The sequence below is a fragment of the Patiria miniata genome, unplaced genomic scaffold (assembly GCF_015706575.1).
Source record: "Patiria miniata isolate m_02_andy unplaced genomic scaffold, ASM1570657v1 HiC_scaffold_7, whole genome shotgun sequence".
Lineage (NCBI taxonomy): Eukaryota > Metazoa > Echinodermata > Asteroidea > Valvatida > Asterinidae > Patiria > Patiria miniata.
In genome coordinates this window covers 16,433,553-16,456,505 of record NW_024037074.1, presented here as the reverse complement: position 1 = coordinate 16,456,505, position 22,953 = coordinate 16,433,553, and the positions used below count along the sequence as shown (strand labels likewise).

Sequence of the window (22,953 nt, the reverse complement as noted above, 5' to 3'; positions counted from 1 at the left end):
TTTCTTGGTGAAACTCGTCGCATACTTGAAGGAATCGTGTCATTCCAATTTATTTGTTTAGAAATCCGATAAGCAAAGCAACTAACATTCCATTTTAAGATCAGAATGCAAAAGACGGTATCGCTCAAAGCTACCAAAGGATTACAATAAAAACATGACTTCTTTGCTAATCAAGACCAAAACTTTTTTATTAAAGAGACAAATTTCAGGATTCTACAAAAAAAAAGTGCCAGACAGATAGGTTTCCATTACAAATTGCTATACACTGCTTAGTCTTTTCACAACACAAGCATTCAGAGTTGAACGTTTGTTAAGCACAAATTCATTATTTTTTTGTAGCAAGCTTTATTGAGAAAAATAGTACATTTGTAGAGAACACAAAATTGGGGTTAACTAATTTATGAATTATTTTCAATCATAGAATTGAGCAGAAAGTCACCTTTTCTTGTAGTACGCAACACTTCAGTGCCGCAAGCTCAATTGGAAACGGTGGACTTTTGACCACCCCAGAATGGTATTTTGAAAGTATTTGAAAGTATTGCATGTTTGGGGCACACATCAATGGAGAGATGATTGGAGGTCACAATCCTTATGTGTGAATTTTCATTTTTATGTTTTTTTTTATCACCAAAAAAAACAAACCCCGCAGCTCGTGAGTTTACAGAAAAAGAAACTGGATAAAAAACATTTTTAAAAGTATTTTTTTTTTTAAAAACCGTTCATCAAAAGTATCCCCAAAATGGCCACTGTATGCAGGTCAGGAAAAAGTTGACAACTTAGAATTTAACTATGATATTTCTTGACATTTGAACTGCAAAATTTGTGCAAGTGATGCACGTCTTTACCCACACTAATTACACTACGTCACAACAATGAAAAAAGACGAACTTATTTATGGCTATTTTTGAAAGGAAAGGCGTGCACTGTGGTATTAAACTATACATTTACCCTTTGGGGGGGGGGGGGAAGAGAGGTGGAGAGAACTGATTATAAAAAATCACTACATGCTAAGCAAAATTGCAACAATCATAAAATAAGCAGAAGTTAAAAATGTGCACTTTTTTTGGCACCATATTATTTGTAAATACATGTTACTGTACCCCTACTTTTGAGGCATCACATTAGCCTGACCTTCAACACATCACCTCTTCATTTTTTTTTTACGTATTGCAACTCATTTGAAATAAATATACATAATAAATGTACAAATTATCCTTAAATTAATATGTGGTGTGTGGCACATTAAACACGAGGCCCCTCTATACACTGAATAAAATAATTTACTAAAAAGTTCTAATGCATGCATGGATAGTATCACCATGTCACACTCAATTAATCAGCAACTATAATTGTGCAGCTTTCAGAAATATTTTTTGTTTGCGTATGACTGGTCTTTTATCAATTGAAATAAAAACTTTAGACAAGTTTGGAAATGGAGTCTTTTTTCCACTTTCAAATCAAATCATGTGTTCAACGTAAATTTTTCCGACAAATGCTTCTTAACTTCTCAATGATAATTATCACTTTGACAAACAGTCCTTACTAAAATGTACAAAGCATTTTCGTCAATTTGTGTTGGGTAACCAACTACTAAATAATAAAAAAAAACACATGCCAGTTTACAATCTTTAGGGGAATAAAGGTGGCCCAGCACGCCTCTCTAAAACTACATACTCGAAGACCTTGGGCCAATTTTACAGAGCTACAATAACACAATATTTCTACCTTAAAGCAAAGACAGAGACCAACCAACATTTCAGGGGTTGTGCATAGCTGCTGTGATAGATTTCATTTGCTTGACGAAACATCTAGCATTTGCTTGGGAGTTCTGTGAAACTGGAACCTGTTGCTGAATTAATACTAACATTATCCAGACTACCATGAAAGTATTTGGCTACTCCTCTCATGCAGAACCAGGCGATGGGGAAGGACCTCCAGGTCCCCTGTCACTTGGCTTGAAGATGGGCTTCCCAAGTAAGGATGCTGCAGCATTTGTAGGTGGTCTTAGACCAGGAGCTGCAGCAAACATCATAGGCCTCATGCCAGGCCTCATACCTGGAACTTGGACCATCCTGGGAAGTGAGAATCTCTGTGGCATGGCAACTCCACCAGGAGTGGGTCTTCCCTGAGGCACAGCTATCCCCCCGGGTACAGCTATAGACCCTGGCACAGCCATGCCCCCAGGAACTACCATGCCTCTTGGAAGGGCCATTCTTGGGACTCCGGGGACTTGGGCTGCTGCTGGGATGACAGCCCCAGGTTGGCCCATCCTGGCACCTGGAAGAGCAAAAGCACCTGGCATAGAAACACCTGCTGGCAAAGCTATACGAGGACCTCCTACCATCCCCGGAGCCATCCCAGGTGGTAATGTTACACGAACAGCTCCGGGAGGTAAGCCAGGCATGGCAACCGATGTAGCAGCCTGTGGAACTGACGGGTGAGCTAGACGGAGCATACTCTGAAGGGGTACTCCAGGAGGTAAATGTGTACCAAACATTGCAGGAATGCCGCCAGGATGTCCAGGCTGTGCATGGACTGGGGACATCACAGGTACTGGAGAAGGAACCTGCATAGGGGAAGGTATCCGCATGGCATTCACAGGCAAGCCAGGGGGCGAGATGGCAATGGGTACTGGACTCATCATCCGCATCGGACTTGGGTTAGGGCCTGGGCTGGCTATCTGCACGAGTGAAGGGCTGGGTGCTTGGACTAGTAAAGGACTGGTGGGTGACAGTGAAGGCTGTGGGGTTGAGGAAGATACAGGTTGAGGACTTGGTGAAGAGGAATGCTGTTCGGAGACACCAAGAGTCTGGGGAGGAGTGTGTAGCATTCGGTGAGCTTGGGGAGGAGTGTGTAGCATTCGGTGAGCTTGGGGAGAAGTGTGTAGCACTTGGTGAGCTTGGGGAGGAGTGTGTAGCATTTGATGAGCTTGGGGTGAAGGTGTACGGACGTGATGCATGCGGACTGGGAAACCAGCTGGAACCATCATGGGACTTGCAGCCTGAGTACCTGGAACTGGGATACGAATATGATGTATAGGGAAAGGGACCCCGGCTGGACTTGGCAGCCGCTGTACTCCCAGCATTGCTTCAGCCTCTGAAACCAAAACTGGGGGTTGACCTGGGACTACTTTCACAAATTGTCTGGGAGGTAACATCTGACCTGGTGCCAACTGGGGGCTTGAGGCTAGAACTTGACCTGGTAGCAATCCTGGACGATGTGCCAACATTGCTCCTGGTGTTAAGGCAGGTCCTGGTGTAGGTCCAGGCGTAAACATTGGTGCAGGAGTCACGGCTGGACCAGGGGTCAGGGATGGACCAGGGGACACTGATGGAGAAGGGCTTATGGTTGGTCCAGCTGCCAAAACTTCACCTGTCTCTCGAACCAACAGTTGTGGCTGACTGGGATGGCGAGGAATTTCTTGCCCTGGAGATGGTAGGCTGACTGGCTGAGGCTGACCTGGTGCGGCAAGGATAACTTGGCCTGAACGAGGAGGTAAAACTTGTACAGGACGTGCCACAAGAACTTGACCAGTGCGAGCATCTACAAGCTGACCTGGACGGGGACCAACCACTGGACCAGGTTGACGAATTAAAACTTGACCAGTGCGAGCATCTACAAGCTGACCTGGACGGGGACCAACCACTGGACCAGGTTGACGAATTAAAACTTGACCAGTACGAGCATCTACAACCTGAGCAGGGTGTTGTGCAATGACTGGCCCAGGGGGACGGGCAACAACTTGGCCAGTGCGAGCATCTATCAGCTGACCGGGGCGCGGACTTATTACTGGAGTAGGAGGGCGGACCAAAACTTGGCCAGTACGAGTGTCAACCAACTGACCAGGAATTAGACCAGGACGTGCAGCTAAAACAGTACCAGGAGGACGTACAATCATTTGACCAGGATGAGATGGGAGTAACTGTATCCGACCAGCTGCCAGGTTCGGATCATGTGCCAACACTTGACCTTGTTGGATTGCTTGGAGCGGCACTGTTTCGTTGCCTTGGATAACCTGAGGAGTTCCTTGGAGTCCTGGGTGAGCGGCTTGAAGGCCCAGACTAGGATCTACATACTGCTCAGCATGTTGGCCGTCAACTTCTCCTTGGGTTATGGGCATCATATGCATCCCATGGGTAAGTTGCTGTTCCTCAGCCTGACCTTGGTGGCTTCCTTGTTGCATAGGGACCTGTCCCTGGGACTGCATCATCTGTTGCTGTACGTGAAGCCTTGCCTGCTCTTGGAGCTCGCGGTATTTCTCCATTTCCTCTGGAGGTATGGACATGTCTTTGGTTTGGGATGGTGGTGAGGGGGATTTTCTGTCTGCTTTGCTACTGGACTCATCTTTCTTTTGTGAAGATTTAACTACTGCCTCATTCCCACTCTGGTTCTTTCCTTCTTGTTTTGTTGTCTTCATGATCTTAGGAGCTGGTACAGAGGGAACTTTAAACACACTCCCTAACTTTCCATTTGGACTGTCTTTTTCTTCATCATCACTTGCTGTACCCTCTTCACCTTTGATCTTCACAACAGCAGAATCCTGGCTTTTTCCAGTTACAGCAGTGGATGTTTTTACAGGTTTGGGAGCAACAGAAGACATACTCTCTATCACAAGTCCTCCACCCTTCGTCAATTGTGTCTGGTCTTCCAGGTTTGCTAAATTTTGCAAAAGGTCTGAAATCTTCTCCTTTGACTTGGTGCTGATTCCTGAAGTTGGTTTATCAGTCTTCAGACTAGGTTCAGAGGCAATACTCTCTTTTAAAGCTTTACGCACCCTTTCTTTTAGATTCGAGCAGCCTGTTGAGATCTTCCCACCTATTGACTCATCAAGTTTTCTTCCTTTCATCGCAGTGTCATCCTTGCGCTTGTCAAGTATTGCAGGCCTGGTACTGGGTCTACTTGAAAGAGGTGACCTTCGATAAAGAGGTGATCGACTTCTTGATCGAGAATATCTGGTAGAGGTCCTGTAGTCCGAATGCCTTCTGGGAGAATTTGACCGTGATCTTGAGCGGGACCAAGATCTCGATCGACTATGTCTGCTTCGAGAATGGCGCCTTGACCTTTCATAATCTGAATCGCTGTCACTGTCTCGATGTCTGCTATGACTGCGTCTCCTATGGGACTTCCTAGAAGAACGATCATCATCACTGTAAGATCTGGAGCGACTACGAGACCTACGACTAGAATCCCGTCTTTCCGATTTCCTACGTCTTTCGTGATCAGACTCCTGTGAGTCATCACTGTAGTCACGAGATCGCTTCCTACGTCTGCTACGCCGGTCGTAATCATCATCAGAACTGTAGTCACTTGCAGAATGCTTCCTATGTCTACGTTTGTGCTTCCTATTAGAGGTACCTGATTTATCTTCTTCGTCATTAGACTTTCTTGGAGAATGCGAACGATCATAATTATGTGAGCTTTTAGATCGATGTCGCTTCTTCCTCCCATCATCTGAGCGGTCAGAGCTTCGAGAGTGACCTGATCTGTTGGAACGCCTCCTCTTTCTCCTCCGCTTCTTTCGTTTCTTGGCATGCCTCCGATCAGATGAATCTTTGGGATTTTCAGTGAGATCTTTGACAGGTTGGCTATTATCAACTTCTGAAATTTTGCCACCCAGAGAGGGGTTTGGATCCTGGTTGCTTTGCTCCACCTTACTTCCAGGCGCTGCTGTCGATTTGTCCACTTTGTCCCCAGAGTCAGTGCTGTTTTTGTTTACAAGCTTTCTAAACTCAAAATGCAAGGGATTTACACTAAATGATATCACAGGTTCTGTCTGAGTGTAGCATATCATCTCCATTGGCCAGGGTAAAGTTGTTACGTCATCTTGTCCTCGAACTGCAAGGTAACCCTCATCAACCTTTTCTAAAACAGGAAAAATAGGTGGCTTACTATCCGCCTGAGATGAAGTAGCCTCGTGAGAAGCAGTGCTTTCTTGGCTTGGCTTTAAGGAACGGTCCTCTTCCTTATTTGTATTCTCTTCATCATTGCCACAACCACCGACACATACTCCATCCATTTTCTTCTCGTTTGTATCAACCGTTTCCTCTGTGCCTGGCTCCTTTTTTACAACGCAAGTTACTTCAGGTGCTTCAACAGAATTTGTTTTAGTCACCCCATTGCCTTCTTTTGCTGTTGATGACGCTAGAGTTTTTGATGTCGTTGTGTTTTCACTTGGACTTTGCTTTTGTGGAGTAGCAGCAGCAGGTTGGCTGTCCTTTGTTTGACATGATGGGTTATGGGATTTAGTTCTTTGGGGTTTGGGAGTGGCATCACTAAGGCTGGCATGATCCTTCAGTTCATTCTTAGCATCAGTCTCTGCCTCTGTGGAATTGCTTACTTCATTGCATGGTTTATTGCTGTTAGATTTCACTTTTTTGTTGGCTGCCTTTTCATCGGGCTTCTTTGGGATGCTGGGTCCGTTTTGTGAAGGACACTCACCCGTTTTATATTTGGTAACCTTTGCATTTGCCTTTGTAGCCTTTGTCTCAGTTTTAGCTGTCTCCGTTTGCTCTGAAATCTTTTCCGCTTTGATGAAGGCTACATGATTCACCTTTCCACTTGCATTGGACGAACCTGGTTGGTCTGCACCAAACGAGCGGTTTATCTTCACTTTTTTGGATTTTCTGGTGCTCTTTGCTGGACAATCGTCTAGCAATGTAGACTCAGCTGTGCTCTCAGAGTCATTCCCTTGAGTAGCATTTGTCTGATCACCTTCAAAGACCGATGTTGTCGCTATCCTCGTCAGAGTTTTCTTGGAGAAGCTGAACGAGAAGTTGTTCTGCTTGTTGGCGTTATCAAGCTCCTCCTGCCGACTGGGCGACAGCTTCTTCTCCTGAGCGAAGGCCATGAGACGCTTCCGAGCGAGTGACTTCCCCCGCGTCTCCCTCTCCTGTGGGCCAGACTGCTTCTTGTCAGCTGTCACTTGTGGTTTGTTGTGTGAAGTATCTTCCGTCTCTGTCCTGGAGTTGCCATCTCCCTGACCCTCTATGCCTGGTTTGGGGTCGTAGATGTTAGGTGGCGGCACACTGTTCCATCCCCCTCCTGACTCGCAAGAAGCTGGCTTGCCTTCCCCTTTCCCCTTCTTTGCCATCTTGTGACCTCCGTTGCTGGCACTGAAAAACAAACCAAAAGATTTTTGGCATTTTTAGAGCAGTTGAAGCATTCTGATGTTAAGTTCAGTTTAGCATCTCTGTGCACAAACGGCAAGACAACATTATACAAACTCATGTAAAGATTGGTTACTCTTGGGACAACATTGTTTAATCATGGGACAATCAGACCAAAACAAAAGTATCTTCCAGATGGTGCACTTTAAATCGGAACTCCAATTAATGACAGATTCTGTGTCCAATTGTTCAGTAAGGAATTTGAGTTTGAATTTATTTCACTTGAAGACGAAATTGTACAAGGAGTTTATTCAGATTGCTTAATCAAAAAATCAGATAACAATAATATTTGCCAAGTCTTGTGGGTAGTTTTGATTTAGCATCACAGCTAATAAACAAGAATCACTAGCATCCAGTCGGCAATCCTCTATTTGTACCTTTTGTCAACTGGCTGAGCTCTCAGCTGGGCCATCTCGTGTAGCTTTTTCAACTCCTTCTGCCGTTTCTTCTCTTCTTTCTTCATCTTTGAGCCAACGGTTCGGCCGAACTCGCGTGCCTTCAAGTCCTTCAAGCGCTGCAGTGCACATTTTGTGAAAAAGAAAAACCAAATCAATTTGGTACAGTTTTGATGAGGTTTGAACATTGTAGACCTGTATATGTGAAGGTGTAGCTTGTACCAGCTTGTGATGGTGGTCGTGCGAGTTGATGTGATTCTCATATATGTACCTATTTGTGACTGTGGATTTATAACTTGAACTGATTTTTATACCAGCTTCTGATGGTGGTCGTGTGAGTTGGTGTGATTCTCATACGTGTACCTACATTGTATTTGAGACTGTGGATATATGATTTGAAGTGATTCTCCTACCTGCTTGTGATGATGGTCATATGAGTTGATGTGATTCTCATACTCTGTGTGCTTCTTGTACTGCTTGTTGCAGAGTTCACAGTAGTAGCTGGCCTTCATCTCTGACAAGGCATCATCCTTGGCTTTCTCCTTCTCTGCGTTCTCCTAGAAAAACACATATGCAATCCATTAACATGTACCATCTCCGAGTCCGATGTTGAAAAATCATTTTAGTAATTCTGGACAAGTACTAAATCTTATTCATGAAATTTTTAAGCTGAAATACACATCAAATAGCAGAGATGCACTTAGAAACCATGACAAAGAATGTCCGTCTTTTTTTAGTAGATACACAGTAATCTCACTTTGTATTTTTGACGGAGTTCTTCCGTGTCCTCTTTCTCCACCTCCATCTTGCGTCGGTGTCCAGTGACCTCCTCCGCCTGCTCCAACTGTGGCAAGAAAATAGAAAAGGACTTCTGATTAGTGCCTCTCGAAGACGGACGCTGGCAAATTTGGAGACTGTTCACAAATACAGTGCTGGAAAGCTCAGTTGGTTGAGAGCCAGTCCAGTGGTCTACAGGTCACAGGTTCAAATTCCAGTCTAGTCCATTTAAAATTAAAATAAGAGTAGGCTTGCCATATTGAGCTGGACTTGAAAGTTTGGCAGCTAGTCAACTAGTCAGGCTGTATCCAAATTACTTGGCCAAGGCTTGAAATTACACGCGGGTCTATGGGAAGTGGCTGCAGACACTTCACATAGACTTCTGTGTAATTTGCAAGCTGTAGCCAAGTAATTTGGACACCGTCTCAGTCTCAGCTGGACATCTTTGGATGGTAGGTCTAAATTGGACGCTTTCATCCGTCTTGTGTACCAAGGGCAAGTACTGTGCAGTTTAAGGCCGTTTCGGACATTGATTATACTCGGTGACTCAGTCAGTCCGTGACTCGGAGGACAGTAGGCCGAGTAATTAACAAAGCAGAAACTGAGTAAATCACACAAAAATCTCACCTCCATCTCCATGCGTCCCATACCCAAGCCATCGGACTTGATGATGATGGGCAGCGGCTCGGTTAAACCTGGGAAAGGAAAGAGCAAGCAGCAAACCAAAGACGGATAAAAGTCAGCTTGAATCTCACTCCCCTCTGGAACGAGGGTCAATCATGCCAAATAAAACCAACAAGCCGATACGACTCCAAACCCCCCAAACCTAGTTGCTGTTTGGGGTTCAGCTATAACACTTCTGTTAGGAATGGCGTGAAAAAAGTTGCCGCTCCTACTAAATTTTAAGAGGGAGGGAATATGAAATTGTACAATCTGAGACCCGTGGTAATGAGTGGTAGATTTTTTTAAAAATCGGTTTTAGTAAAGCAACGCAAACTTCTCCATTGATTAGGAAAGTACCTACATGCTGTATTGTCAGTACAGCAAAACTGTATCCACCTTTTTTAAGGGGTCTGCAGTTTGACAGACAAGTTCAGTTCAAAGCCACAACTTTTATTACAAAATATTCAAGATGCGAGATCCAGCTCTCTTTTCCTCATCGCCGTTACTGAAGCCGTTTCGAATACAGGTCATGGTACAATATTGCTGCACTGAACAACATTACAATACAAATAAAGAAAAAGAAACCCAATTACACTTTGTTTTTTTTTGTGGACAAATCCGGGAATCTTTGTATAAAAGGCAACACATTTGCCAGGTATGGTCACACATCAAGACACTGGATTTTAAAGACATGGAAGGACTATTCATAAGATGGAATTTGCTTTGGGGTGATGTTAATCAATATTAGGTTTAGCTCTTCACCGACGTATAAACACTGTATACTCAGTATAATCACTGTTTATGTACATCAGATTCGAACCAGCCAACCGATCCCACAAGCTCGGTGATCGAGTGGTAAGACACTGCACTAGAAAGCAGGAGGTCATGGGTTCGAGTCCCACCCGAGTGATTTTTTTCCAAATTTCATTTGGAAGGTAACACACTGAGTATACAGTGTTTATACGTCGGTGAAGGGCAAAACCTAATATTGAGTGACATTGAAGGATTTGAATGCTTTTGCCACTTGACGAACTGGCCCAATCATATCCCACAAAACATGATTTTACAAACTCTTTTTGCAACTTGGCTGAAGTAAATGAAGTAGTGATCATGAAGATGACATGGAAACGTGTTTAATACACGTCTGCACGGTGAATTCCTTACATGCTTCACAGGATATGATTGTAAGTGCTTCAATACATTGTACAGCTCTCCAAAGGAGAAACACAAGGGTGCATGAGAAATCTCAAAGTCATGTATCTCACCAATAACCTTTGGTGATCATTAGTTATTCCATAATTAACATTCCTTTTTATGTGTAATCATTTTTGAATTTCTTACTCCTTGTAAGAGCTGTCTAATGCAACACTCAGTACAGATAGATCAGGGATGTCTTCAAGTCATATTTGGCTTTTGTGACAAAAGATCTCTAATGTGTGAGGAAAAAAAGACATTTGGTTTCAAAAATGTACAACTGCATTTTTTAGTTTGTGTAATTTGGAGAATTTGTTATGGCGTTGAGAAAGACCAAATGTATGGGACTTGAACAAATCGCAGATCTTATAACCTTGGGAACTTAGAATGCATCGTTTTGAACATTTGCTGCAATGGTCACAATGATTATTGCTATAACTGGTTCTCCAATGTGTTACACATTCATTATCAAAAACTGGTTCAAAATCAAAATCTCTTCCCCGACGTTCCATAAGGAAAACGCCATTTACGCCATGCGTTTTTGTCACTTTAATAAGGGATTTTAGAAATTTTCAAAGCACTTGAGAACCAGTACCAAAGCAAAATGCAGCCATCACAAATGCATTCCAAGTTTGTTTCCCCCAAAAGGAGCCTTTGCAGCCCATCAAATGGCAAACAGTTGTTATCCAGTGTCTTGAATAAACTAAAAACCATTTTGAAACCCCCTGAAAAAAAAAAATCGGAAAGTTGTACCAATGATGCTTAACGCATTGCAACCTTAGAAAATGATTTTAATAAAGACACCCAGTTATTAAAACACAAAATAACACCACGTACGACATAACCAAACTACTGGGGAAAAAAATTCAAGCACAAAGGGAGATACATGAATGAAAAATAACATCAGTCCATCCGGCTCCCTTATGAAAATGTTCACACTTGACTGGAACCTGGAAACTACGTGTTCACCACTTTTTTTAATTAAAGTTTGATTACACTGAAATGTTAAAAAGAGTGCAGAAATTCAGACAAGGCAAGTAAGCATTTAAAATGACGGTATGTGTGCTGTTTACCGTGAGTCTAGGTCTCGGAGCGAGAATGGTCGCTGTGGAGTATAAGGGAGAGAAGTCAGGTGAATCAATCAGACAGACTTTTTTTGGGGGGGGGGTTAAAATTGCTTGCGTGGGTTTTAGCTTTCTGACTGCCTATTCATGCAATTCGCTAAGCTGACTAGGAGGCGTTTGCAAATAAATGGTGTTCCTGTTATTTTACCCAGTAGTGTACCTACATGTATCAGCACGGCGTTGACAGGAACTGTAGCGGGACTTGGAATGTTTAGTGGCGTCTTCGCACTGAAATCGTTTATTTTCTTTTGGCAGCTGCGGAGGGTTTCAGCACTTAGTTATGTGATATGTGGAATGATCATCTTCTTTTCAGGCGGTGATATAAGTCAGATTGTCTAGGCGAGTAAAATTTCAATTGTTTGCTTGTGTGTTTGGGGGAGGGCGGGTGTTGCTCTTTGAAGATATGGGCCTTTTGTAAATCTGTGCTGTCATTTCGTTAAGGGATCTTCTGTTGAGAATCGATAGTGGGGTGCTGAAACGGTTTCAATTTACCAGATAGTGGATCGTTGATAGGTATGAACATTCAGTGTTCAGTTACAGTGTCTTCAGACAAGTTTGGATACACGACCATCACGGCAGCTGACATTGTTCAAAAGCCACATACATAAGCCAGAGTTTATCTATTGCTTCTTCCCCTAAGGAATGTGTAAATTCATATGCTTACATGGGATTCCTAATTTTGATGCATTTCTTGGCAAGAACCTAAAAAATGCTACTTGAGTGTTAGTTTAAAGTGCATGACTACTGTTTGCATGTGTGCAATGGTACTCCACTATTGACATGTATGTCTGCCAAAATGGGTTCATGTCAATCTGCTAAAAAATGCTGATAACTTTGTTTTAATAAAAAAATATAACCCCTATTTCTATTTCACTGTGAAATATATGAATCCAAGTGAGTACAATAAAAAACAGAGACAGAAAGTCGTAACGTCTCTCCTTCCTGCCGGTGCTCCTGTGTTAAAAATCTACTTACCGCAGTATTAAAGTTGACGTTACATGCCGTCAAAACTAAAACGGCAGGACATATTCACATGTATGTTAAATGCTCAACTGATCCAGTGGAAAATTGTTAAAATTTGATGCGCCATTTGCGCAAAATGTGCATGTACAAGTGCAGTGTGAACGCAAACCAAAGTTACTCATTCAACCAATGATAAATGTTGTACATTTCTACGTTCTGAACATTTGACATTAATGTGAATACATCCTGCCCACATCAGTTACCGAGCAGGCAGCCTAAGTCCCAGCCACATACTGTACATTACACAGATGGTTTTATCGAGAATATCCGAACAGCAAACAAGCGAGTGGATCACGGTGTCATTTTCAAACAAGCACCATCACATTTGCCGTGCAGTTTTTTTTTAAACAAAGAGCATGTCAGAACAGACAAGTTATAGAATAGAGGTTTGTTTTAAACTCCACATGGGGGTAAGAATTAAAAAATGGACTGGCAAAATACCACAGATGGTGAAATAAATGGTCTGATTTTGAGGCAAGGCTGCGTGTTGGCGTCTCCCTCAGATAAACTTGTCTTTAAATTGGTGAGTTTATGACAGAGCTACATGTACATGACAGAGATGTTTAAAGTGGAGACGAAACTGGTACGAACGGTAAAACAAAAGAAGGAAAAGGAATAGAGAGTTGCAAGCGGACAGATTGAAAGACATCACACACTCAACCGACATGGACTTGGTGTTTAATCTGGTGTCAATTTGAGAAGCAGAGTAACTTTGGATTGGTGTTATGGGGCAAAGGTTGACAAAACAAGCATTTTTGGGGTCTTTTCTCACTATAATGATTTGGAAACGTGGAGACAGTACAGCATTGGCCTTAAGGTTAAGGGCTGCACTCTATTTCCCCCAAACACCAAAAGGCCTTTTCACACTAGAGCCTCTCAACCCGGGTTGAACTCAACCCTGGGTGAACTCGGTGACGCCCTGGGTTGAGTTTTTGATTTTTCAACCCCGCGTTTAACCCCACATCGTTTCACACTTGTTTCATGCAAACCAACTTTATTTCGCTCGGTTACTACTGTTTTGAACCCTGGCGAGAATTTTAACCAGGGTTACAAATCTCAACCCTGGTCTGAGTTCAACCCGGGGCGAAATCAATCTCAGGCTTGTCGCAGGGTTGGCGCAGGGATGAAAATGTTCAAGTGAGAAACGCTGCATGTGTTCAACCCTGCGTCATCCCCGCGTCAACCCCGTGATTTGTCTAGTGTGAAAAGGCTTAAGTTACCCCACCAGGTAGATTGACTCTGATCACTGTGTTAAGGTGCCATGTATGTATGAGCGTGAACTGTTAAAAAATCTAAGAGATAGTTCAATCCACTACTTGATACCGATGGACCGCATTCCCTTTGAAGGTCTACAATATCATAATAAAACTGTCGTATTTATGGGATAAAATCATATAAAAAAAGGTCAGAGCACAACAAAAGAACACAAAGAAGCATCCACACCTTGAAAAAACAAAGACGCTATATATGTATAAATGTTTTGTTGGTTTAATTATAAAGATGTGATTTCAGAAGCAGAAGGACTATGGGTTAGTGGATGTCTGCCAAGAATTATTTGAGGGGAAAAAAATAAATAATAAACAAGCCAGGAGAATGAAATCAACAAAATGAGGAAATCTTGAGGAATTTGGCACACAAGGTGAAAACTACCTTGGCAGTTTACAATCTTCATATCAAGGAATTGGATGTCAATGTCTCATGCATGATAGGATGGCATTTGCTGTCTAACTCGTTACAAAAAAGAAAAAAAAAACATGGCAAAAATTTCCCTTCGAAAGGTTTACATACAAAGCACTGCTAAGGATTTTACATGTTGTACATGTAGGCTCTGAGCTTAACAATTATCTTAAGCAAAATAGCCACAAACAAGAACGAAAAATACATTGTTCTTTGAGCCGTATTCCTCTGTACCATAGTTTTGGTATGAAAAATAGGATTTTTGTCTTGAGACAAAATTTTCATTTTTTTTTCAACATAGTAGTTATTGCAATACGAATCACAATTAAGATCTCAATTTGGCTCAAACTTTTTGGGTGAGTAATAAAAATATGCTGCAACAGACTTTCTCATTCATATTACAATTACTGAAATATCATGTGTGAATTTAGACTTCTTTGGATCTGTTCGGTATTTAAAAGATGAACATGTTTCCGAACAGATTCACAGCTACTGTAGCAATTGGCCTTTCCCTGGATTACCATAGCAGCTGTTTTGCACCTTGTATTTTCGCTGCAGATGTGGCCACACATCCATTCTAATGATTGATTGTCAATTTAGAATCAATTTCGCAGACAAAGTAGCAACTAGCTGAAAGGTCTCATTAGCATAAAGCAAAATAGCAGCTGCACTTTCTTCCATTCACACTAGCATGATTGTGATGCACAGGGTATGTGCAGTGGATTTCGAACGAACTGATTGGAAACGCTGCAAGTTGCAATCAGTATAGTAAAATCGGAAGTTTTGCCATGTTTTTTTTCTCAATCTCTAAAAAACACAAATGAATCAAGACTTGATGTATTTAGGGCACTGCAAACTGCTCCTGCGCATTTAAAGCCCCTAACCATGCACTGACAATAGGGGGCGCTATAACCTAGCAACAGTGAGCAATCTGCAGTGCCAAATACGGGGTATGTACATGTGTAAAAATCAATTATTATCAATTAGTTGACCTCAAATCAGCATAACAGGTTTTTTTTCCAATCAATGCAACCATATCAAAAACTGTTAAGAATCAGTTAATCTACATAGCAACAAGCATTATCAAGCAGCAAAAAAGAGTGCAAGATTGACTAAAAAAATAACTGAGACTCTAAAAGAGCTTCACTGAATCGGAACCGAAAAGTACTGAACACAAGAAGTACTCCCAAGTTGAACCAAAACGCTATCCCGGCCCCCTGTCACCTTAACAAATGCCACTTGCAAAAAAAAAAAAAAAAAAAAAAAAGGAAAAAAAAACCACACAAGTATAAAAACAGCATCTATATGGTTCAGACTTGTGATCACTACGCACTCATGCCTTGCTCTGAACTAGTGAAAAAAAACATACCAGTCCCAACTTGTTTTTCCTTCAAATAAAATGCACCCAAACTCTTCCCTCTTTTTTTTAGGTGAAATTTATTTTAAAACTTGTTAAACACAAGAAAAGGACAAAAAGCAGTAAAATGGATTCTTCCAATAAAAAAAAAACACACCCTTGTTTTTCAACTCCGGGGAAAAGTGTACTGAAACATTTAAAAATGTTACATGTTTACAAAGTGCAATGGTAAAGGACTTGTCGGAAATGTTACCTCATCCTGTACGAGCATATTGTGATGATTGCATCGTCTGAAAGTCAAAAGTGTTGTCAGCCAACCGTTAATTGGAAGAAAGCAAACCACAAAATAACAAAAAAAAACTTGGGACGAACAAATAGACAGACCGAACGGATGGACAAACGGTTACCATTCATACGCCATGCAAAACGGCACAGACATACGGTAGTATGGTCTACATGTATACACGTTCATGCTGGCAAACGCCCAAATTCACCACACATTCACACATACCGTGGATCAAATCAACCAGTTGCACTAGGTACCTAACGCAATGACAACGACCGTATTTTATTGCGTAATTCGCTCACGGCATTTCATGATCAAGTTTACGAGTTAAGCAAATAACACTGGAAAAGGAAAGTGTGTAAACTAGTTTCTATTTAGTCAATATCCTATTTTTAAATTGTGCCACATTTCAAAAACATTTCCAAGTCACCGACTGACACTGTTTACATACACATTTACAATTTGCATTCTTTGTTCAACTATCACAAGACATCAATACTGATTTATTACTGATTATTTTACTAATTTCATTTCCCCAAGCTTAGATAAAATCCTAAATGTACAAAAAAAAAAATGCATGAAAAAAATTCAGAAAAAGAAACAAGAAAATGTGAACTGACAACAATCGCCACTATTCATGCAAAAACTTGCGACGGCATCAACAACCAAACCAAACTGAGGCATGTGACTCTCAGCTAGTTAAACTCTCATAGAACAAAGAAACGAAACCCATGTGGTGAAAATTGAAGGTTACATTCTCCGAAAAAAAAGTCTGAGAAATGTTTTGAAGGTATTTGATGGTAAGACAGATTCCCTTTAACAAAAAAAAAAGTACCTGAAGGAAAGTGGATCTATCAAGCTGGCATGACGTTACTGTGGGCAATACAAGAAAATGCAGAAACAAAAAAAAACAACATGTCGTCAAGGATTCGAAGACGTCCACATAACTGGCTTAATTTGTAAGGCTAGTTTGGCTATCGCTGTTAGTTAAAGCATGCATGTTTTTGATTGAGAAAGGAAAAACTAAACGACTGTGCTTTGACAAACAAGAGGCTAATGGCCAGCTGAGTGAACCATTTATTACACAAGGGATGGTTAATTAGTTTGGGGTGTTAGTGAGCGGACAAGACAAGGATGAAAGCTACGGTTGTGAAGTGGAAAGGCAGGCAAGGAATAGATGGTTTGACAACGCTACAGTGATTATGCGGAGACAGACAATGCATACTTAGACAGTATGGTTTCAAATGCTACGGTTGTCGCAAGGGGGTGACTGTATGTGTACATTTTCATGACAAAACTTTGTCCACATACCGGTACTGAGAAAATTTTCAGGGCCATTTGTCCAGCAATTTGTCTGCTCATACATGTATCCTAGTTTACTAGTCTATAGTGGAGACGTTTCTTTACTTTAAAACAATTAGAAGTGCTTGTTAAGTGTTGATAAACAACAGAGATGGAGGATATTTTGATTAGGCGGATTAGTCATGAAAGTTGTGATGACTATTCGATGGCTGAACGAGGCACTAAGAATTGTCGGATTTCATGGACCCCCAAATTCTGGTTAGCTCTAATCTGATTCTAACATCTGAATTCCCAGAGCAACTATACAAGTACATGTACCTTTAACTCATCTTCATTCTTTTTTTAAATATTTCCTCTTTTTATTAAAGAAAATGGCCTAAAATTTTCTGGAGTACGGTTCATAAAAAGATGAATTGACTGAAGAATATATACAGACGGTTAGTTACATTGAAACTTTGCGTTTGCTGGGGGGTTCATGGTGGAATCAAAAGATGAGTGGTTTTTAAGAAAGGTTCAGGTATAGAATTTTTTTATCAAATGTTCCTAATGGCTCAGCAAGTGTGAATGGGATTACAGAAATCAACAAAACATACAGACAGGATTGTTAATCTAAAAACAAATTTGTCAATTAAATTCTACGTAGATGTACATGTACGTGGCAGCCCTGTGATTTTTGTCAGACAAGTTATCTAAAGTGTACATTGTATTATAAAAGTAATATCCAACATTTGCTTTTGCTGTAATTTTCAGAAATCGATGGATTTGGGGATTAGTATCTTATAGTCTGGTTCCCCGACCCTACTTCAGATGAAATGGAGCAAATTTATAGACGTCGGCCAATTGTCAGGTCAGGAAACTAGACTAGCTGGCTTGCACCAGTTCAAGGATGTGTAACCAGATTGCAAACAAAATGTGGACTAAGTAAGTTTGGTAAACTGAGGGCAGTATTTGAAAAAAGTCAGTTTTTTTTCCAATGACTGTCGGCCGACCATCGTTGGAAATTAAAACATAAATTCCACTTTTCTTGAAAATGACAGCCCACCAGGTGCCATGATTTGACAGGATGCTTGAGAATATTACTCATGTACAGCCAAGTAAGGTATTTCATTATAATGTGGTAGTTTTGTTTTTTGATGTTTGCAAATGTTTTATATTACCTTTAAGTTACAAGATGTCAAATTTGTGGGATTACAGCGTTGTTACGATGAGGTTGACAGCAAAAGTGAACAAAAACAGCAACGAACCAACAGACTGTTTCAGTATTCTAGACAGATAGATGCGACAGACAGACAGAAACTTGAAAGATGCTTGTGGAAACTTGTAAAAGTTTAAGATGGACTAAAGTGAGGAAACACGGCAACAGGACAAACATACCGAAAGATGGATAAACGTGGATGAATGAGTGGACGCTTTTGAAAAGAAAAAAACAAAACAAATCATGCGTCATGCAAGGCAGCCAGATGATGGAAAGGGAAAAAGTGAAGGGTTAGGACCAACGGATGGGTTAATAATACGATACGAAGCTCATCCAAGCAAAATGTTATAAATATCCATTAAAATGACCACGTTATGATCATCGTAAACACAAACAGAAACAAAACAAGTGGCATACGTGAAAGTCAAGAGACCAAATTAATTCTTATCTCTGGCCATGATCTGGAGGCAGTGCTGGGCCTGAAAGAGAAATGAGGACACTTTGCCGTTAGAATAACGAGTGGTTGTCTGTCTCTCTATCTCATTATATGGACTAGGAGATGGTTTTTCAATGCATCCATGCAAAGCCTAATGAAACAAATCTGGAAAGAGGACAAAGGATTTTTTACGAAATGAAGGGGCAAGTTCAGGTGCAAAACTAATGGTGAGGTGGCGACTTGCATTGAACTGTGTGTATGTAGAACACTAATATGACATTTGTACATGCTTGAAACAAGCCTATGGGCTCCGTGCACAAGTACCCCCTCAACTGTATGAAAGGGAGAGTTAGGGGAGACCACATTGAGAGACACTCAAATGCATCGCCGATGATGCCTGACGCTCACGCGAAGACGCTTTGGCTTTGTGCACGATCAAAGTCGTGCGTACTTCGCACCAGTCCACAGGGCTCTCGTAAGTGGTAAAAAAAAACACCCTCTCTTGTTGGTGCACGGAGCCCATAATACGTGTCGGTGCTTCACTGGTCATCAACAGCCTGGTTTCATGTTAAACTGGGGCAGCTTATGGCAGGGAACCATGTGTCATGCCACAAGTGGGTCTTTCTCCAACTGAAAGCATCTTTGTGCAATCATAGTGACTTAACTCCAAAACCACCAAGCTTCCCACTGTACGTTTTATGTCAACAGCTTTCGAACCTGCCCCCATCGGATCCAAAACCCCCTCAACTTTTTATTTCCTCATGTTTCTCCCTCGGTGGAAATGTTCATTGGCTTCACTTCTATAAACCTACACCAAAGAGTGTGTGATCTCTACTGTGTATTTTTTTTTCAGGTTCTATCCTTGTGATGGGTTATAAAACAACACAAAGCATTACAAATGCAAGCCACCTCATGCAACGTGTACACAATTCCAAAGGAACATCTGCAGAAAATATGTCATTCACCATCTATGTCTAGTTTGGGATATTAACACCTCAACAGTGAGTTTCTCAAGGAAGTGGGTTAAACAAATTTACTACGATGTGATTGTTACGAGCATGAATAAAAATCATTCCACGATTATTGGAGAAAAATAACTTGATAGACAGAAGCAGCTTTGCGAAGTTAATACAGCAGTTGGTTTCACAGCACAGCAGTAAATGTACGTCATTTTCATTCGTTAACACCTCGTATTTTTTTTTTTTAATTTTCAGTAAATATAACAGCAGAGTGCGAGGTAGTAACTTTTCATAGTGTACCAATTATAACTATTATTTAACTATTTTAGGAAAACTTTAATGCCATTTTCAGCCATTAGGATATCCAATACAAGAATTAGATGAGTAGGTATGCAATGATTCACTATCAGAGAAAAAAAGTTAACAAGTTAGCAGTGGTTCTACATGTACTTGTAGCGTCAACATTTGAAGTGTGCCCATGAATGACGATTACTAATCCCTGAACATGTTTCAGTTTAATCTACACTCCACCAAGTAAACCCCCAAAACAGGTTATTCAATCAAGCAATATCGCTGATTGGAAGCCGGAGATTAGCAAATGGCACGGAGTGGAGATGAACAAGATATGAAACCTTAAGGGGGGGGGGGGGGAAATTGGCTGGGAGTGCTGATAAGGCCGCAAGATGCCCGGAAGAAATTGACCGAGACGTGTCAGTGATTGGGACTATAAGGTGATGATTGCAGTACGTACTTGTGCATGTTCAACAGAGATGCAAACCAGCACTCCTACCGCAGTGGAAAACAAGACAAGTAGCAGCATACATTGTAGTTATTCAGAAAAAAAGAAAGAGGACAGATCCCAAATGGAATGCACATCGACATAAAATGAATCAGACAGAAACATGAGAACAGGCATCAAATAATAGTAAGATCAATTTTTATTCAGCTTATGGTGATGTACATGTACATGTATATTATCAGGAACAGCTGACTTTTTGACATCAAATTTTTAATGCAATTTTTTATTGCTTTTTTATTAGATTGCTCTATAGTCTTAAATTTAACTCTGAAGTTAACCCTAACGTTCCTCAATCCTCCAAAATCCTCCAGGTGGTTTTGGAGGATTTAGGCTGAATGGCAAAATAGTGTCGTTACTTTGGAGGATGCATTGTGTCGAGTTCGTAGGCTGTACCCTGCATTGTTCATGTTCAGCCATGCATATTTGAGCCCTGCATTATGCTCGATATCATCCTTACTGCTTCTGAATGTCATAGACTCTGCCTCAACCCATTAACGGTAACTGTTGGAGGATTTTGAAGGATTGAGGCATATCACCCCTCCACTGAACAAATTCAAGAAATAACGGATGATTTTGGAGGATTGAGGCTGAATCCAATTTTTACATGGCGGCAATTGGAGGATTTTGCAGGATTGAGAATGGTTCCTAGCCAAAAGGCCCTGGGGGGTTAGAGTTAATGTATCAAAATGGAATGCCTGAGGGCCTTTAAAAGCCAAAATATTAAAGACTTTTCTTCCCGAATTACAAACATGAAAATGTGCACTGAACTCTAGACTTCTGCAAGGCCATGGCAATGTGTGCATGTGTTCAGGATTGACAAGCTTTAATTCTGGCACTGGCACTGAGTTACCGGTAATTGGGTGATTAAAAAAAGAAAAGAAGATTGATGGGGGTTCACAGTAGAATTTGGAAATGCACTAATAACAAACAAAGTGATGGATTTCTAAATTGGCAACTTCTTTTTTGGAATTTCAATCGTGAGGACACCAGATGTGAAAGGGTGATGAGAAAGAACGAAGGGTGGTGGGGATGGGGGGGGGGGGGGGGGGGGGGGGGGGGGGGGGGGGGGGGGGGGGGGGGGGAGAGAGAGAGATGAAGATGCGTGATTAAATCATTCCTGAGCTTCAATCCTGTCAGCTGTGCTCGGTTTAATTAAGGATAGCCCAGGGACATGATGAAGGAGATGTGCGAATTGATGGAAATTTCATCAGCTTGGTGCAGAGGGTTAGACTAATGAGACAGAGGCACATGGGGCACACAGGTAACATGACTTGGTGAGTAAGGAATGACGAAGGGTAGGGACGCACACTGTGAGCCAGCGGAAGGGTTTAGGATGGGAGATGCTTCTAATCCAAGGGATAAGCTTCAGGGAAACTTGGGTGATTAATTCAAGAATTGAGTACAATTGTTACATTCATTTAGGCCAAGTTGACTGGATCTGGTTTCTCTCTTTCTGCAAGACACACAAAAATACAATTTTACAGATTACAACCACGCAGTGGACTTGTGATTACACGACAAGTGCGAGGATGCCCTACGAGCAAGCTTAAAAAATTATGTGGCACTGTTAATAGATGCACCCTAACCACGCGAAGCCAGTGATACAAACAAGTTGGTGTTGATTTATGTTATGCCAGTGAAAACAAGCGAATCTACTACAAAACAGAGAGATTTGATCAGTGTTTTATTTCTAAACTGGAGTGTAAGCGGTGTTAGCAGACCATAGCTTTTCTTAAGAAGCTTTATGAGGATTATCCAAAGAGGAACTGAAATAAATAAATAAACACCTAAAGAGTCAAGATTTTTTTCATAACATCTGATTTTTTTCAGCATTTGAGAAGCAATGTTTTAGCAGCCATGCAAATGTTTAAGTATATTATGTGCGCATAAATTAAAGACCTTTCCCCACACTTCCATATGTAAATTTATTTTGAAACAGAAACATCCATCACGGGTTAAAACAGAAGGGATTTGAAGATAGTCATATAAAGCTTTAAAGAGCAGCAGAAATTATGTAAAAAACTGAGTTTAACCCCAAAAATTCTGAAATAAAGACAGAGTAGCTTTACAGTACGTGTATGGTGATCAGCAGTTGGTTAGTTGTTAATAAGCCTGAGGAGTCCAAAATCTGATGATTGCAATATTGCCTACGCAGCAACGAGATAAGTACTTAACGGACGGAAACCTGCCTCAATCCTGCAGGGTAATCAGTCACTTTAGAATAGAATGATTGAAGGAAAAACAGGTGTACAACGTGCAAAAGCATACCAGCCATGATGCCATACAACATGATAGTGTTCATATGCGAGGGGGGAAAAAAAAGCATGGCATGCAAATACGAAAATAAGACGAAAGCCAGAAATCTGATTTGTTAATTTTGATTAAAACCCTTCTCACAAAAACAAAACCATAAATCTACAGAAATTCAAAATTAATGTTCCACTACAGCGGCCCTGAGTGAAGATTACAGATACTGACACACACACACACACATGATTGAAACGTGCATTTTGGTCAAGATCTACTTTTATACTAGATTGATGTGGTTATTTTTTTTTACGTTGCTGGGTGAAGTTACCAAGACGATATTCTGCCGCAGA

General features: G+C 41.2%; 1 protein-coding gene across 9 annotated transcripts in view; it reads right to left on the bottom strand.

The window, feature by feature from the left end:
- Nucleotides 1-241: 241 nt before the first annotated feature.
- The window catches only part of LOC119745743, a 36,354-nt gene continuing 13,642 nt past the window's right edge, over nt 242-22,953 (bottom strand). For 2 of the 9 annotated variants that reach the window (XM_038222303.1, XM_038222306.1), the window contains 10 exons: nt 21,766-21,806; nt 18,577-18,638; nt 16,498-16,535; nt 15,630-15,666; nt 11,269-11,300; nt 8,966-9,033; nt 8,319-8,405; nt 7,975-8,118; nt 7,544-7,680; nt 242-7,112 (listed from right to left, as the gene is read on the bottom strand). In XM_038222303.1, coding sequence (XP_038078231.1) covers nt 1,904-7,112; nt 7,544-7,680; nt 7,975-8,118; nt 8,319-8,405; nt 8,966-8,986 — 5,598 coding nt within the window. In that variant the 5' untranslated portion in view covers nt 8,987-9,033; nt 11,269-11,300; nt 15,630-15,666; ... (1 more) ...; nt 18,577-18,638; nt 21,766-21,806 and the 3' untranslated portion in view covers nt 242-1,903. The remainder of the gene's footprint in view (nt 7,113-7,543; nt 7,681-7,974; nt 8,119-8,318; nt 8,406-8,965; nt 9,034-11,268; nt 11,301-15,629; nt 15,667-16,497; nt 16,536-18,576; nt 18,639-21,765; nt 21,807-22,953) is intronic. The other 7 variants (XM_038222304.1, XM_038222307.1, XM_038222305.1 and 4 more) reach the window with 6 other exon arrangements.